This window comes from Vanellus vanellus (genome assembly GCF_965231255.1).
Source record: "Vanellus vanellus genome assembly, chromosome: 13".
NCBI classification, from domain to species: domain Eukaryota; kingdom Metazoa; phylum Chordata; class Aves; order Charadriiformes; family Charadriidae; genus Vanellus; species Vanellus vanellus.
In genome coordinates, this window is record NC_138918.1 from 12,391,043 (window position 1) to 12,406,850 (window position 15,808).

At 44.9% G+C, this 15,808-nt stretch overlaps 1 protein-coding gene across 1 annotated transcript; it reads right to left on the bottom strand.

The window, feature by feature from the left end:
* Positions 1 to 7,629: 7,629 nt before the first annotated feature.
* SAP30L (SAP30 like) lies at positions 7,630 to 13,881 on the bottom strand. Its single transcript, XM_082489929.1, has 4 exons — positions 13,599 to 13,881; positions 11,600 to 11,722; positions 9,843 to 9,941; positions 7,630 to 7,878 (listed from the first exon to the last, which is right to left on the bottom strand). Exons 1-4 carry the CDS (start codon positions 13,782 to 13,784, stop codon positions 7,750 to 7,752), a joined length of 537 nt encoding a protein of 178 aa, XP_082346055.1. The 5' UTR covers positions 13,785 to 13,881; the 3' UTR covers positions 7,630 to 7,749.
* Between the last annotated feature and the right edge of the window lie 1,927 nt (positions 13,882 to 15,808).

A 15,808-nucleotide genomic window follows, 5' to 3' on the forward strand; every position in this document is an offset into this window, starting at 1 on the left:
GTACTTCCTGCACCACGTAAAGGGAACAGATCTTGGAAAAAGTTCCAAAAACAATTAAGTAAAAGCACATTAGGGGGCTTTGAGGTACTTAGGGAAGAAGCCAACACTGCCTGCAAGGATGAGAGATGTGAAATCAGCTCCAGCTCCTGGCAAACTGAGATTGAGCGCTGGCAGAGCCGTGCAGTCATCCCTTATTGGATGCAGGGGAAATGAAAAAAAAAAAAAGAAAAAATAAAAGCAAGCCCTAAGGCTCTCCCCTGCACACTCAGCCTGCTCAACCACATCTCTCAAACATAAAACCATTAAATCCACATTCGCATTTTTCTCCGGTCCTCTGCGCTGCCCTTTCTGCTGGGGAGCAGAGAATCGAAGCCTGGTTTCCATCAATGCTGCAAGAGGGCCGCAGGACGGCTCACGCAGAGAATCGGACGTGTTCAATTTCAATGTCCAACCAGGGAAAAAAAAAAAAAACCCAACCACAAAAAACCCAAACAAACCATTTTTATGATCTCCACATCCCACTACAGCATAATCCCCCTTCCGGTATCTGACAAGTACAACCAGCTCCTACTGAGGAGGTGTCTTTGGGACAGGAGAACGGCTCTAGTCCCCCCCAGCCCTGCTCTGGGTGCAGACACTCACCGCCCGGGTGGCTGAGCTAACACTGCCCTCGCACGGCCAGCTGGGAGCAGAGAGAGGGACGTGCGGTTTTAGGCCCATCAGCTCAATCTGCTGGTTGCTCCGTCTCTTAGGGTGGATACGTTAAAAAGACTGAGCAGTTTCTTCCTTGGTTTTGCGCTTGAAATCTTCTGCGGGTTTCTTGGCAGGGAGCAAACATGAGGTTAAGCAGCATTACTCATTAGTCTGTACAAATAACAGATTAACTGGCAGAGTTTATTTGTATCGCTGGTTTCCAGTATACCCTCTCATGCTAAACACAGCACTTGCACAACAGGTTGCTGCTTACAGCTGTTCTGCTTCAGCCATTCTGCCTTTCCTCACTGGGCAGGATACCTTCTCACTGTCCTGGCAGAAGAGCCCACACTCACCAGTTCGAGAATGCAAATGACATGGCTTTTCCCCTGCCACTAGGGTACGCTGCCCTTGTCCTCACCTGAAGACTTTTCCCTGATACCTCCTAAAACAGCTTGACAAGATGTGGGTGATGTCCTGTGAAGTGATGTACCCTTGCTTCTTGTTTCGTGGTGCCCACCTGTGTCACCTCTGGTCTTGACTTCTTCCACTGAGAACTCCCCAAGACAGGGACAACACCCCTGTAGCATGGCAGCATGCTGCCTCACACAAAAAGATCGTGGGTCATCGCAACGGCCTCCAGACACGTCCACAAACGCAGGCACTGACCACACTGGGATCTGTTTTGATGTGCCAGCTCCGTCTCCCCCAGCTTCCCGCTACATCAAGGACAATCTTTAGCTAAGAGAATATTAGGCTCAAATGTAACTACTGATCATTGATTGTTTCTCGCAGCTTAGTAAAGCATCAACACATTCAGCTCTCCAAGGTCTCTTCCCTGCTGTCCTCGCTCCTTTGCTACCAAAAGCTAGTATCCTGGGAGGCAGGACAAGGGGGACCAAGTGTCTCCTGCACACATCACTGGCAGTATAAACAAGCATGTTCTGCGTGGCTCAGTCACCATTCAGCAGCAACACAACCTGCCACCCTCCTCCCCAAGGGCAATTTAGCCCTTGCTGTGAATCAACCAGCAATAAGCAGAGTAGGACAGCTCCAAGGAATAAAGATACAGAAGATGTTGTGGGATTGTTTCAGGGAAAATTATCTGTGCAAATCTTTACTGCACATCAACAGTGCAATTTAAGTTGACAGTGATAAATTCAGGTCATGTATTTTGAGTGTAAAGCTCTCAACATCTTATCATCCTTCTCTGTGACAGCCCAAGTGCCTGAAAAGCTACCCTACAACCTCTTTCCTGGCTAAAAATCAAGGCTAAAGCATGCCTCAGACAGTGCCAGCAGAGCCTTAGGAAATGCCACGACAGGGTTCAGGAGAAAAAGTATTGAAGCTCCAATTTCTGGTATCACTCACTTCCTCACTGAAGCAAACAAGCAAGGTATCTCCGCCTATAAGGCTGATGGTCAAGAGGAAGAGCAATATGGGAAAAAATGAACCAAAGCACAACATGTAAAAGGATCTTGTAGCTTAACTGATTGAACATTGGGATGCTACATGTCAGCATTGCACTGGAGTGGCACCCACCTTGTCAGCCGGGCATGCAGCTTTGACTCTGGACAACAGGAGCTAGAAGTCATGCATGAAACGCAGCCAAGGGTGCACTTGAGAAGGAAACAGAAACACAGCGTTGAACTAGACATAAAGATTCATTAGGAAACATGAATCAAATGAGATGCTGCACTTGATTGACTGTTCATGATGGGGGGGAAATCCCCATCACAGAAAAGCCCAACACTCCCCAAAAGGGAAGTTCAGGTGGCTCTCCAACAACCTCCATCTTTCTCGTGAATTGTATTTTTGTTGCATTCAAAGGACCCCGTGATTTGCTTCCATGCAACCCACACACATTTGTCACAAAATATCTCATCACCTGAGTTTTCTCCTTTAGGCTTGACATATACTAGGCAGCAGTGCCATTCTCCCCTCCACATCTGCAAGATCTTTGGTGGGTGGGAAATGACTGAATTAGAGAAGGCTGGCACAAAACATCCCTGCAAAGCAAAACTCCGTTGGCTCTGGAGCCACCAGTGCTGAGGGCAGAAAGGCAAACAGAAGGGAATGTAGGCCTTGTTGCTAGATAGATCATTTATTAAAGTGAAATTCAGCATTTTATCTTTGTCAGACAGTACAGAGTTAAAGTCTCATACACAGTGGAAGCAGGACATTTCCTACACCTCAGAGAAATGAGTTCTACAGTTTTTGCTATAAGTTACTAAGTTGCTTTAACAATACACAGCTATATTACACAGTTAAAAATACAAGGTGTCCAAAACATTTGGCATAAGATCAGCACAATACATGGAGGCCAGAAACAGAAGAGGGAACACAGTTTTCTCTGACAGTTAAGCCCACTAAGACTCCAAGCCATTCTGCAAGCTACCTGCTATTCCCCTCCCCTGCGTTCCAGGTGCAGAGCAGAGCGCGAGGACAGGAGCAAACCCAGCCCCGTTAGGGCTCAGCTGATTAAGAAGCTCCTGGAGCCTGCTGATGTACAGGACGGCCTGCAGAGTTGCTTGCAAGGGAAGTTCAGGTTTAAGGCAGGAGCCCCCCTCCTCTCCCCACGCTTTCTTCAACCATTTAATTCATTCCAAACAGATGTGTTCACAGGCAAGTCAAAAACGTGAGACCAGGGATAGCTGTGAAAAGTGCAAGGAATATCTTGCATCGTAACAGTTCATTTGCACTTTGAAAGTAGAAAATGAAAACTTCCTAACTTGATAAGCTAGAGATGGCTAAAGGGCATCAGTGACAAGAGGAGTGAGGCATCAATAACATTCCTTCACCTTTGGGACTCTTCAGTCAATACTCCGAGCAGTACAAGGACTCCTTTTGTACAGGAGCCCACCTTGTATTACCCACTTTTTTAAAATGTAGAGGCAAAGTGACTCTAGTGCTCAGGGGAAGTATAACGATCTGTGGATTTAAATAAACAGTCCCCCAGCAGACCATTTCTCTCCCCTCCAACTGCAGTTACCGCTGAAGATCTCCCATTGGTATTTACATTTGGCTCAACCAAAAGACGTAAAGTGCACAGCTCCCCCCTTCTTCCCCTCTCATAAAACATCCATTGCAAGAGCTAACACAGAACCAATCTTCCTCCACAGTGCCAACTGTCGAATCGTGTTTTGTTCAGTCTCTCTGTGGGCCACGTCCCGTTTCATCTTCTCTGTGCCATCATGACCCGCTTGAAACCTTGCATTTACTGTGGATTTTTTTGGCTCCTGATTTCAAAGCCTCTCTGAAGCCAGCTTGCACTCAAGACTAACTTTAAATGCCAGACTTGGTATGTTTTGGTCAAGTCTTGCACTCCAGGCTATCTAGTGGTTTACAGACACATTTCTAAGGAAAACTGGGACACCAGAATACTGGGGACAAGTGGTACAGACCTGCCCACTCTGCTTTTCTCAGGCTGAGCATCTAAAGTGCCTGGCAAAAGAAACATTAGTTTTTAATGCAATTGCTTACTTCAGGTTGATATACAATATTCTTTGAGATGCAGAAATTTAAAAAACCCCTGCATTCTAACACAGCCTCCTTGGATTTATTTGCACTTTTCAGCCATCAGATTGCCACCGACCCAAGTCTTCACATGCTTCCAACTCCCTTCAGTTGAGCTCAAGCCAGTAACTACCAGCAATGATTTCTTCTTCTTCCCTTAAAGTGAGCAGAGGGTCAGCATACAGGATGAAATTAACCCCAGAAGAGATGCTTCCACATTATTTGGATTTCATACTAATAGCTTTGGATCTATTCAGAAGTCTAATAAAGTTAATGCAACTCTTCAACAAGGATTGAATTAGGCTACGTAATAGAATTAGGTTATATAATGGCTAGGAGGCTTCAAAGACTATTCCTCTGCCCCAGGGTGAATGTCACCTATGCAGGCTTGTAAGAAATAAGCTTCCACTATTACAAATGGAAGATGACATCTGGTCATCCTCCATGCCCCCAAGGCTTGTGCTCCATGGTTCAAAGCTAGACAGAATTTAAGGCCCATCAGTGAAAAGCAAAATGTACAAAGAAAAAAAATAATCTTATCATACCAGCCAAAGCGATTTGGGTCTTCCACCTTTCCAACAAGTCCCGTCTAAAAGTGCTGAGAAAATGTCCCACCTCATGGCTTCACAAGTGTGAGGTTCAAACACATTGACTTTGAAGTTTAAAACAAAAAGTTGGAAAGTCTTTTTTAATTGGCATGCAGCATAAGGAATCAAATACACAGAATGGTATTATACAGAATGACAATTGCATTGTTGCGTTTTCTGGTTATTAGACACTAAATGCTTTTCAAGAATCACAGGCACCCTGAACATGGATATTGCTACTGAATTGACGTGTGATTTCAGTTCATAGCATGGGAGCCATAAAGTGGCTAACCCTTCCAACAAGACATCGGCTTTCTTTTGCTCAAGGCGTTTTGCTCTAGCTAAGTTGAGAACAAGGTAATAAGGCATTTGCAAGGGTTTATAAGGCCATGGGGTCTGACAGCCAAAGATTCCTCTGTTTCTTTGGTGTCTTGCCTCCAAGCTTTCCACCTTATAAACAACTGCTAATGGCTGGTAAACATCTCTTCATCATCACACTTCACTAAGAATTTTTTCAAAAAAGTATAATTGCTTTAAGAGTGAAACCAACAAAGATCACATTTCACATCAATTGATTATTTTCAGAAAAAAAAAAAAAAGTTTCCTGGATACCACCTCTGCACAAAAGCATTCCAGTGAATACACCTGAACAGATGGAACCTGCCACCATATTTCCTTGAAAAGAATCATTTTGCTGCTGGCTGCTAAAACACCCCAACAGATTTATTTACTCTTAGAAATAAACCAAAACAAAATAACAACAAAAAAGTAAACCCCAAACAAACTACATTTTTACAGTTTTGGTCTAGAAGTTACAATGAGGCATAAGCCTCTGAACTCAGAAACTCATTTTCCCTTGGTAATATCCTCTGATTACATGAGCACTTTGAAGATTAACATGCAGTCAGAGAACGTACCCTTTTAGCTATCTGTCCTAGATGAGAGAAGCCAGATCATGTGGACTGATGTGGGAATTACTCCATTCTTTCACATTCTTTGAATAAAGAAAGGACCAGTGTAATTAGGAAATTTTTAAACATTCATGAAATACCAACGCAAGACATTCTCTCCTCATTCCTTGAACCTCTCTCCTGGCTGATGTTCTTAAAATCCATACTGAATTGAACAAGGAAATGCTGAAACAATCACACTCCCAAAACTTCACAAGTGGGACGTGTACCATAACAGAGTATTTCTGCCTATGATACCGGACTTAGACGCGCTGAAGTTTGTTGAACATATTTTTGGAGTATTAGCAAACGCTTCAGAGCTGATGTGAACAGCTTGCTTTAAATTGTGATTTGATTTTTAAAGAGATCTTGTGAGAGCTTTGACAAGAGCTTCACTATGTGAACCCTTCATGCTTTACGAAACATGATGCGTACTAAGCTGGGATTTGGATCTGTGTGTTTAGCTCTTCAACAAAGCTTCATCCAGTTTCGGAACATTAAAACCTGCCATTGACAAAACGCTAGCCAAAGTTTTCTACTGTTCAGTTTGTTGATTAAGGCTTGTTGAGAATATACACTCTATGTGGAGTCTTGGCATCTTGTAACAGAATGGAGACACTGGTTAGGACAGCAAAGAAACAGAGTGGTGCTTTAAATCATGAGATCCCCTTGAATAGAATTTGAGGTCACTAGAGAACAGTCAGTCATGACCAACACTTTTATAAGCTCCTTTTGCCAAAATAACCACTGTGTTATTTGTAAGGACACCTTGGCTTCAAATAACAAAATCAGAGTGATCTCCTCCTACAGCGCCCAGTTAAAGAGCACCAGCATGCCATCCACTCACACAGCTCCTACGAAAGCACACGCAATGCTCACAAAAGGCAACCGCTTCGAAACTTTTTGCCCGTTGCAAAGACAGATGAAATGCATCATGCTCCCATCAGTTCTCTACCCTGGTTGCGGTGTTACACCCATTAGCCTAAGTCTGCTTTATACTAAGCAGAGGCTGCCGAGCCCACTAATCCACACAGCAGGTTTGTGACACCTGCTGAAGACTAGCTTCAGTATACAATTCACATCGCTTGCGATTGACACCTGATCCGACACAGAGATTAAGAGACAGATGCCTTAAGCCATTGTTTCACCTACCATCACTGAGCCCTGAATACAAGGGAAATATGCATAAGTGAATTAAACGTGCATTTCTACCAATATGATCAAACCCAGAAAATAAGCTCTATTTTTCTTAATACCACATTCTGAGGAAATGCAGGAGTTTTTAAATGCTTACAGACAATTAATTAGTGAGTTCTTAAATAAAAGAAATGAGAAAAAGAGGTTGCAGAGAGTTGACATCCATGTCAGAAGGGGGCGAGAAGAAAAATGGTGTAAAAAGAAAAAAAAATTAAAAATAAATTTCAGACTAGTCAAGTAGTGTTCACTGGAGTAGATTTGGTGAGCTGGAGCATTTGTAGAAGTTTGGGACTTGAAGCACTGACTCAAGGCAAGACAGAGCATGTGTAGGTGGGGAGCAAGCTTCAGACAAACTTCTGACCCATGCACCTTGATAACAAATTTTATCTCTGCCGCTATTCCAGTCCTGCGCCAAGACAAACTGCATGGTGGCTTGTGATGCAGTCTGAATTCAGTGAAAACATTTCATCTGTGATGTGAATTGCACTGAGATGCAGATTTCCAGAAATGGTTTAAAACACTGAGTTGACAAACTCCACAGTCCTACAGGTTTACTTGGTTTCCTCATTATCCTCATTTCTTTATTCCAATGTGACTTTGAAATGAGGGGAAGAAGTCTTCAGAAACATGCTGGGCACATGTTTTCAAATACTCCTGATAAGAATGTCTATATTTTTTTCTGTCATCCAGACTTACTGCATTTAAAAAAAAAAATTTACAATATACTTCAACAGTTTTTATATACCTAAAATGCACAATACCATCTGTTCCTTCAAGGTCTCTCTTATTCCAAATCTTGTTAATCTTCATTCTAGTTGCTTGCTACTTTCGGATTTCTGGTCCAGCCTGCTCTTGTTGTTCTTCACCATATAGATGAAATACGCAAGCGTCTCTTTCTCATTCACAGGAATATTCCTGAAGTGACGACTGACAGTCTAGAAGGACAACATGTAAAGAGACAGAAATTCTGAAATTAAAAAGTAGAAATAATCAGAACAGGGTTTCTCTTCACTTTCCAAAAATGATTTTATGGCCACTGAGCACAATATACTTTTAGTCAAACATGCACCAATTCAAACTGTCAGTCCTCATTTACCTCTCTCTCTTTTTACAGCTGGAATGTGCATATGAACATAGCATAGTCTTGCTATGTCAGCAGTATTTGCAGCCAACCTACAAGTGGAATTTGGAAGCCAGAATGTCCTCCTGCCAAAGCAGCACAGCCTCTCCTAAGTGGCATTTCATGCCGAGATTATTTGGAGAGCAAGTTTTCTCTGCATCTCAGTATTTTAAAGGAGTGTGTCAAAAATATTGAAACACTTTTCTGGGTGAACCAGGTGTAGCAAAGTTTTAAGAGTCCAGAGGAAAACACACCGGGTAAGTTTTGACTGAAAGGAACGCTAGGGGATTTGCAATGGGAGGGTTCAGATTTGGTTAGGGCTACCCCCTCTCTGACACTAGCATAAACCCTGAACCATTATCTGCTTTTTCCTCAGAAAATGAACGTAGAATACATGTTGGAGATGGATGAGATCTGCTTCTCATATGGAAGAAGCTCTTTTTTGGTACCCAACAAAGCTCCAGAACTGGATGTTGATGCAGGCTGAGCAATAAGTCACTCCAAGAAGATTTATGGAAGTTTTAGTTTTCCTTACGGTGGGGTAGCAGCAGGAGTCTAAGAGCCTCAGGCAGCAGTGATTCAAGCATGGGAGCTGGACGAGGATCCAGCGTAGGGTCAAAGCTGCTCAGACTTCACAGGAAATCTGGGAAGTGTGTGACAACTTTAAGTTAGGCTCCCTTTATTTTCTGCTTGCATAGTAGTTTTTTCTTTTTTTTTTTTTTTTTTTCCTCCTGGGCACACTCATGGTAAATTGCCTAAGTAAGTAGTCCTTCATGGCAGGAGGTAGCTGAGAGACTATGAACTGGTTAGTTAGAACATGACAATTCAGAACTACTAATGAGGACATACACCCACCCTGCTTTGTTCACCTTACTCCTACGTGTTCTACACTACACAATCTCTATATTCTGTATATTCATTCCCTAGTTGACTTTGAAAGAGAGCAAGACAGTGTCTTGCTGTCTTTTTTGGTCTGCCAGTTGTTCTTTAAAGCAAAACAAACAGTTTTGGGCAGACAGTTGTGGAAGCCTCAGCTTACAAAACCAAGCTCATTACCATTCAGTAACTGCTACAGTTTTTTCAGGTTTAGAGAAGACTTGTCCCACAGAATGCCTTAAGATCAAGTCAGGAAAGAGAGCAGAGCAGATGCACACCAAGCACAAGTAGCCCAAATAATAGAGTTACAGAGAGCTCTTTCTTAACAAGTACCCCATATGGTGAGAAAGCAGCAGTAGAGGCCCTTACGGAAAGAGCCTTTTATTGACTTAATACAGAGTCATAAGACATCAGGACAAGGGAGGAAAATAAAGAATCTGAAGTCATGGCCAGTGATTTTGCCTTTAATAAGAAGCAATTCCAACCAGTTCAAGTGCCTGTGAGGAAAGAAAAACTACCAGGGGCACTTAAGGTGACTAGTAGTGTGTAAGTCTGAGTTTCTGTACAACAGCCATCTTCAGTTAACACCTACACGACTGGAAACTAGGTTCTGTTTCTGCTTCCTAAAGGTAACGGATTGTGACTATGAACAAGGAGGGAAAGGAAGCAGAGAAAAGCAAGTTATTAAAACATGCCTTCAAGAGGCAGCTTCCATGACTGTCTCAGGTGAAAGAAAGCATGCAGCTTTCTGTTGGCATCATCCCCTGAGACCTTTCACAGAGCACATGGTACATACAAGCGAGAGTCACTTACAGGTATTAGTGTCCAAGAAATGTGCACTTCAGCAGAGGAGATAAAAAGGTTTTTAATAACAGAGATGATACTACTTTTGTTGTCACTTACTTCTGCTAGCTGAGCCTTGTTGAGTCCGGGCCTAGTCTGCAACTTATAATGTCTCTTGTAACGTCGCAGAGTGTTCACTTGGAGCTGGAACAAGTCAACCTGGAAGTGATGCAGAAGAAGAGGGGATGAGCACTACCTTTAGCTTCTATGAGGCAGAAATGTGGACTTACTTTAGATAACTATTTCTTCCTCAACAGGACTGTTCCTTGCCTGCATTCAGAACCACATCAGCTTGCCTCACTGACAAATCTAAGTATATTTTGTATTTGTTAATGCTAAAGGACCAAAATAGCCTCAGGGAAATACAAAATTTTGTTCTGGTTCACATGCTGTCAACAGAACTGCTGGCCAATTTCTGCTCTCAATTACACCTCTGCAACCTCCTAGCAAAGGGGAACCTTTTGTTCCCACAAGGTTTAAAAAAGCTCACACATGAAATATCAATTTAGCAGGCACTGAACAAATGGCTTGTGACATAAAACAGAGTACAGAGACAGAGAAGAAATGAAATTCAATAGGAAGTGCACAGTTTAAAACCAATGGTGGTGGTGGGGGAGGCTTCAGGAAGGAAGATGAAGATCATGTGGAAAATGCCATTTTTCAAAGAAAAAAGGAATCTCTGCTGAAAACCAAGAAAAAAATGACATTAAAACTGACACACTGCAGAGTTCCCTGTTTAGTTAGGTGACCTACCTGCATCCCTCAGTTTTTAACCACCAAATACCCTGCGTGCTCTACAGCACTAACTGTTAGATGCCAGCTGGATCTTCACCAATCATCCTGGCAACTAACGTAAAGCCTGTATAGGAAAGTTTTGATGGAGAACCTTGTAGAATGGCAACACAAACAACTACAAAAAAAGGTCAGGTATCCTTAAAAAAAAAAACAAACCAAAAACTTGCTACTCTTTCAACACATCCACACAAGAGATGTGTGGACACAGCTTTGCTGGCAAAACAATTCTTGGAGGATTTTTTTTCAGAAGTAAAATGCTTTTTGACAATACGGGTGGCATTTCCAGCAGAGGGCTCTGCTGATGTGGCCAGAGCTCTGCTCCTCCATGAACATCACCTCTGCACAACTTTTTGCAGCGTCAACAGTACCAGAAACATCACCAAAGCAAATACAGAACACAATGACACAGAGAAGAGATTATTCTGGAGTTCTGTAACACAGAAAAAAATATCCCAAACAAAACAGGCCTATTTCCTGAAAATAAAAAGATGTTATAAATTATTTGAAGGTAGTTTTAAATAGTGCCGAAAATAACCATATATGCGAAGGTCTGGAGAAGCTTAATATCCCTGGATATCATATACTCAAACATAGAGAGACTGATCTATCTGAATCTCTAGTGTATTTGCAAAATGATCCATGCTAGGTAACGAAGAACCAATCAGGGCCTCAATCACCACTAAAAATAATTTACTTTTACATTTAAAAAAGAACTGGTATCAAATACTGTTTTAACAACTCGCTGGAAGCAGTATATACATGAAGCTGTGCAGTTACCTTATCATACCTCTTTTTATAGAAAACTTTACATGGGCAAAGAACTCGTGCAGGAATGAAGAAGAAAATTAGGACATTACACATCAGAACAAAATCTTCCTGAAAAATGAGAGTAAATCCATAGCAGTTTCACAGGAGCTGCAATTTAAAATTTAAATATTTCCCGATACACGGAAACATCCAAGTCAAAATTCAATGTGCTCAAAATTGGTAAAGCATCCTCCACCTGCTTGGCACTTACTAACCTCCGGGACATCCGTTTCGTGCTCGGGAGAGTCACCTCCGTCATCGCTTGTCTTCCTCTTTCTTTTGTTTCGGACACTTTGAATGAAGTTCTTGTGAAAATCACAAATATACAGATGTCTCACCTAAGAATCAGAAGTGGTGAAAAAGCAATCAAAACAGATACTGTAGAAACAGCACTCAACAGCAGCCACTTATACACCAGTATTAGAGAGTGCATCCCTCATGACTGGAATGACTGACTGCCTCATAACATTAAGGAATTTCTAATCTTAAACTCCAGGACTGATATCGTACTCTTGAGCTAGAGATAATTTACATTACAAAGACTAAAGGCAAGGAAAATGAAGGACTCACGAGCTCCAGCTGAACCTGAACCTCTGCAGATAATATATTTCTTTTTTATGGTTGCAATCGCATGTCAGAAAAAAAATAGGTAATTGTCTGGAGGAATTGCATTTGCTTCAGGACTTACTACCAGGTCACTAGCAAGAAAAACATCATTCTGCTCCCCTCTTGTAAACTTTCTGGGTTAAATAGTACATGAGATTACTAATGCAAGTGTTTCAAAATTTAGATCAAATAAAAGTTGGCTAATTACCTCAATTAAAACAAGCAAACTAAAAGCAAAAATCTCTTTCCTATAGTTTATCCTGCCATAGAAACACCTTTTAACAGATACTATCTCACTAAAATTAGCATAGAAACAACAAAGGACCACAAACGATCAAAATTATTTGGTACCTGTAAGGCACAAATGTCTTCATATAACACAGGCACTCTACATTTGAAATGACTTTATGCAGCCCACTTCATACTTTCCCTTCGAGTTCATTAGTCTGACTTCCTCTTTTTATTTCTAAAGCCTTATATCTGTCAACAAAGAATCCTTCCTAAAATGAAAGAAACTACTATACCACTAGACAAATCTGCTGAGAACTACAACCAGGAGAAATACTCCGTTTTTTAAGAATAAGATTATATTTCAAATTGAGTCACTCTCTTCCCATGACATGATGTATTTTGGCTGTGCAAAAGGGACCTAACCAATTGTCAAAGCTGCCAAACACAGACTCAAAACTTCACCTTTTTTTTTTTTTGTTTTAATTGTTTTAATTTTTAAAGATCAGGTCATAAAAGCACACAGAGCAGAATTCTGTTAATCGAGTCACTTCTGAGAAATTCCTTCTGTAATCTTGATGGGCTGCTCTCCTGTAGCTATTTCGTTACTCGGCAAACGACCCGTTTCTATCTTGAGCTGACAGCTGTCACTTAATGTCATTAAGTGGTCACCAGCAAATCGGGCTGTTTAGTGTCGACCAACAATAGTTCATTTTTAATAGCCTGCTTCAACTAGAACACGAATTCTTACCAATTAAAAAAGTAACGTGACACCTAACTGAAATAGTAACCCATATCGTCGATTTCACCTACTAGCATCAGCGGTTTTCAATACGAAACTGAAATTAAAACAGCACTACTGCCTCCAAAGCAAGGACGGCTTGCTCCTTTGCTCCCCCCGAACATCATCTGCTCCCCACCGCAGGAGAGCTTTCCTCCCAAACACGATTTCTCGTGTTGCTTCATTAAACCTTACGAAATAATCAGTGCCGTGAGAAAAAGCCGTATCTTCACCCAGGCACGTTCTTCCCTTACCCAAGCGCGGTGACACCGGAGAAAACGCGGTCCCGAGGAAGCGAGTCTGCAGCACAAACCGCCGCACCACCACCACCACCCCCCGCCTTGCAGGGGTTAAGGGACACCCCCCCCACATACACTTCCCTCCGGGCAATCGGAAAACCTAACTTGCCGGGCGGAGGAGCAACTTTCCGCCGGCCGGCGGCGCAGGGAGCGCGGCCTCCCCGGCAGGGACCGACCGCAGTGCGGTGGCGGGCAGGGGACGGCGAGCCCGGCCGGCCGGCCCCTCGGCGGGGGGAGGTGTGTGTGCGGGGGGAGGCTCGGCGGCGGCGGCGGGCGGGACCGGCGGAGGCCGCAACTCACACTTTTGTCGATGTCCAGCTTCAGCTTCTTCTGCGAGATGCTCTTCTGGATCCTCTTGCTGAAGGACGCGTTGCCGGCGGGGCGCACGCAGCGGTCCCCGTCGTCGATGAGGCAGCAGCTCTGGCCGTAAAAGGGGGCGGCGGGAGGCCCATCCCGGCTGTCCTCCTCGGTGCTGAAACCATTCATCGCCCACCTGCCCGCCCCTCACCCCGCCCGGGGAGCCGACAACCGGGGAAACAGCCGCCGCCGCCGCCGCCGGGTCTCCCCGTACCCTCCGGGGGGGGACGGGGGGGGACCCCGCCGCCCCCGCGGGGGCCCCCCACTCTTGCCGGGGCCCCCTCAAGGGGGGACCCCCCTCAGCGCCGCCGGGAAGGAGGGCCGCCCGCCGCCGCAGCCCCTCAGCGGAGGCCGTGGAGGTGGGGCTGGGCCGGGCCGGGCCCCCCAAGCACCGCCGCCCGCGGGGGAGCCTGGACCCCTCACACACCGCTCACACTCACACACACACACTCTCACACACACACACAAAACCGCCTCCCCGGCAGCGGAAGTCCCGCCCCTCCCGCCTAACAGCCGGGGCGCTGGTTGGGCGGCGTGGCTGGAGGGGCGGGGCGCGCCGCCGCCGCTCCGCGCGTCGATTAGTGGGAGGCCCTGCCACTCAGTGGGCCGCCGTCTGGCCCCCGCCCGCCTCCGCGTTCGCACGGCAGCCGGAAGGTCGGCGGGAGAGAGGCGCGCGAGCGCGGGGAAGGGGGGCCGCGCGCCGTTGCCAAGGCACCGCAATGCCCCCCCCCTCCCCGCCTCACCCCGGCCGTGAGGGGGACGGCGGGCCCGGCCGCCTCTCAGCCGCCCCCGGCTCTTCCCGGCAGCAGGCTGAGGAAACTCAGCCTCTGCCTTCGCCCCGGGCGCTGCCGGAGCGCGTCCCGGCCTCGTCGCCGGCCTTCGGGCTTCCTCTGCTCCCCATAGCGAAACACAAGCCTCTAGCCGCGGCACTGGCCCGCCTCAACCTGCGGGCCACGGACTCCTAACCCGGGTGTCTGCGACCGGTGAACCGGTAGCGCTCTAGTAACAGAGCGAAGGCAGCAACCGGCCAGGCTGGAGCAGGCTCTCTCCCGGTCACTTGTGCAAAACTTATGTCGACATACTCCACAAACGCCTGTTCTTGGCTACATCATCACATAAGGCTCTTGGTGCCGTGTAGGTAGGAGTTCTGTCTGAAAGAATTATTAAAGAAAATGGATTGTTTACTAATTACGAGGTAGGGATAGTGAAAAGATCAGACCTGGGAAAGTGTTTCCCAAAGCAATCTGACTTGAAGCTTTACATTTCTTTCATCTTCAGAAAAAAAGGGTAAAATGAGGCGGGGGGGAAGGGGGAAGAAATTCCTGCTGATCTGTAGAGAAAAGATGTAAAAGATGTTACTTCTGGAAATGCTGTCACCTCTGTAATAGCATTGTATCGTCAAAGGTGCGTGGGCAGCTGTAAATGGAAAAGGATTTCATCTTCCTGAAGAAAAGACTTTTTGCACAAACAGAAAAGAGGTTCTATAGACTAAAATTACTTCAAAGTCTGAAATCCCACACATGGAACAATGTATGTTAGCACAGGGTGAACTGTACTGAATCACACACACAAAATACCTTTGCAAGAAAGAGTCTTAACACCCTTGGTCATCAGATCAGCCTGCTGCACGGTAACACTGGCACAGGCATCTTGCAGCCTGTTCTGCCTGCTCCCTACAAGAAGACTAAGAAATGCTAAAATTTGTATTTTCGAGGCAATTCTAAACATGTCTCAGAGTAAATCTGCAGGACAGGAACTTAATACTCTTCCTCAACAGTTCTGCCTCTTAATTTTTATTGCTGGTGCACTCAGGCAATTACTAATTCCTGTTTGTCCGTGTGACTACTAAAGAACCACAGTGCACTCTCCTGGGGACACCGCTCCCAGAAGCCAGCCACTCCAATGGGAAGGTGATGGAAACAAATGACTTTACCCACAGACCAACAAGCAGTTAGTGCAGAGCAAAGAAATTTTAAAAAACAAGATGCTTTCTCTTATAAAAGCCCTCGGCCAAATTGCCTGGGATCTGCCTGCCTGAAGCAATAGCCTGCTGGCAAAAAAACATACAGACATTCCCTTGTTTTTGAGAAAGGGAAAACACCAGAAGGCTGGCAGTGACCTCAGAGCTCCCAACAGCAAGCTTTCTAGGTTTA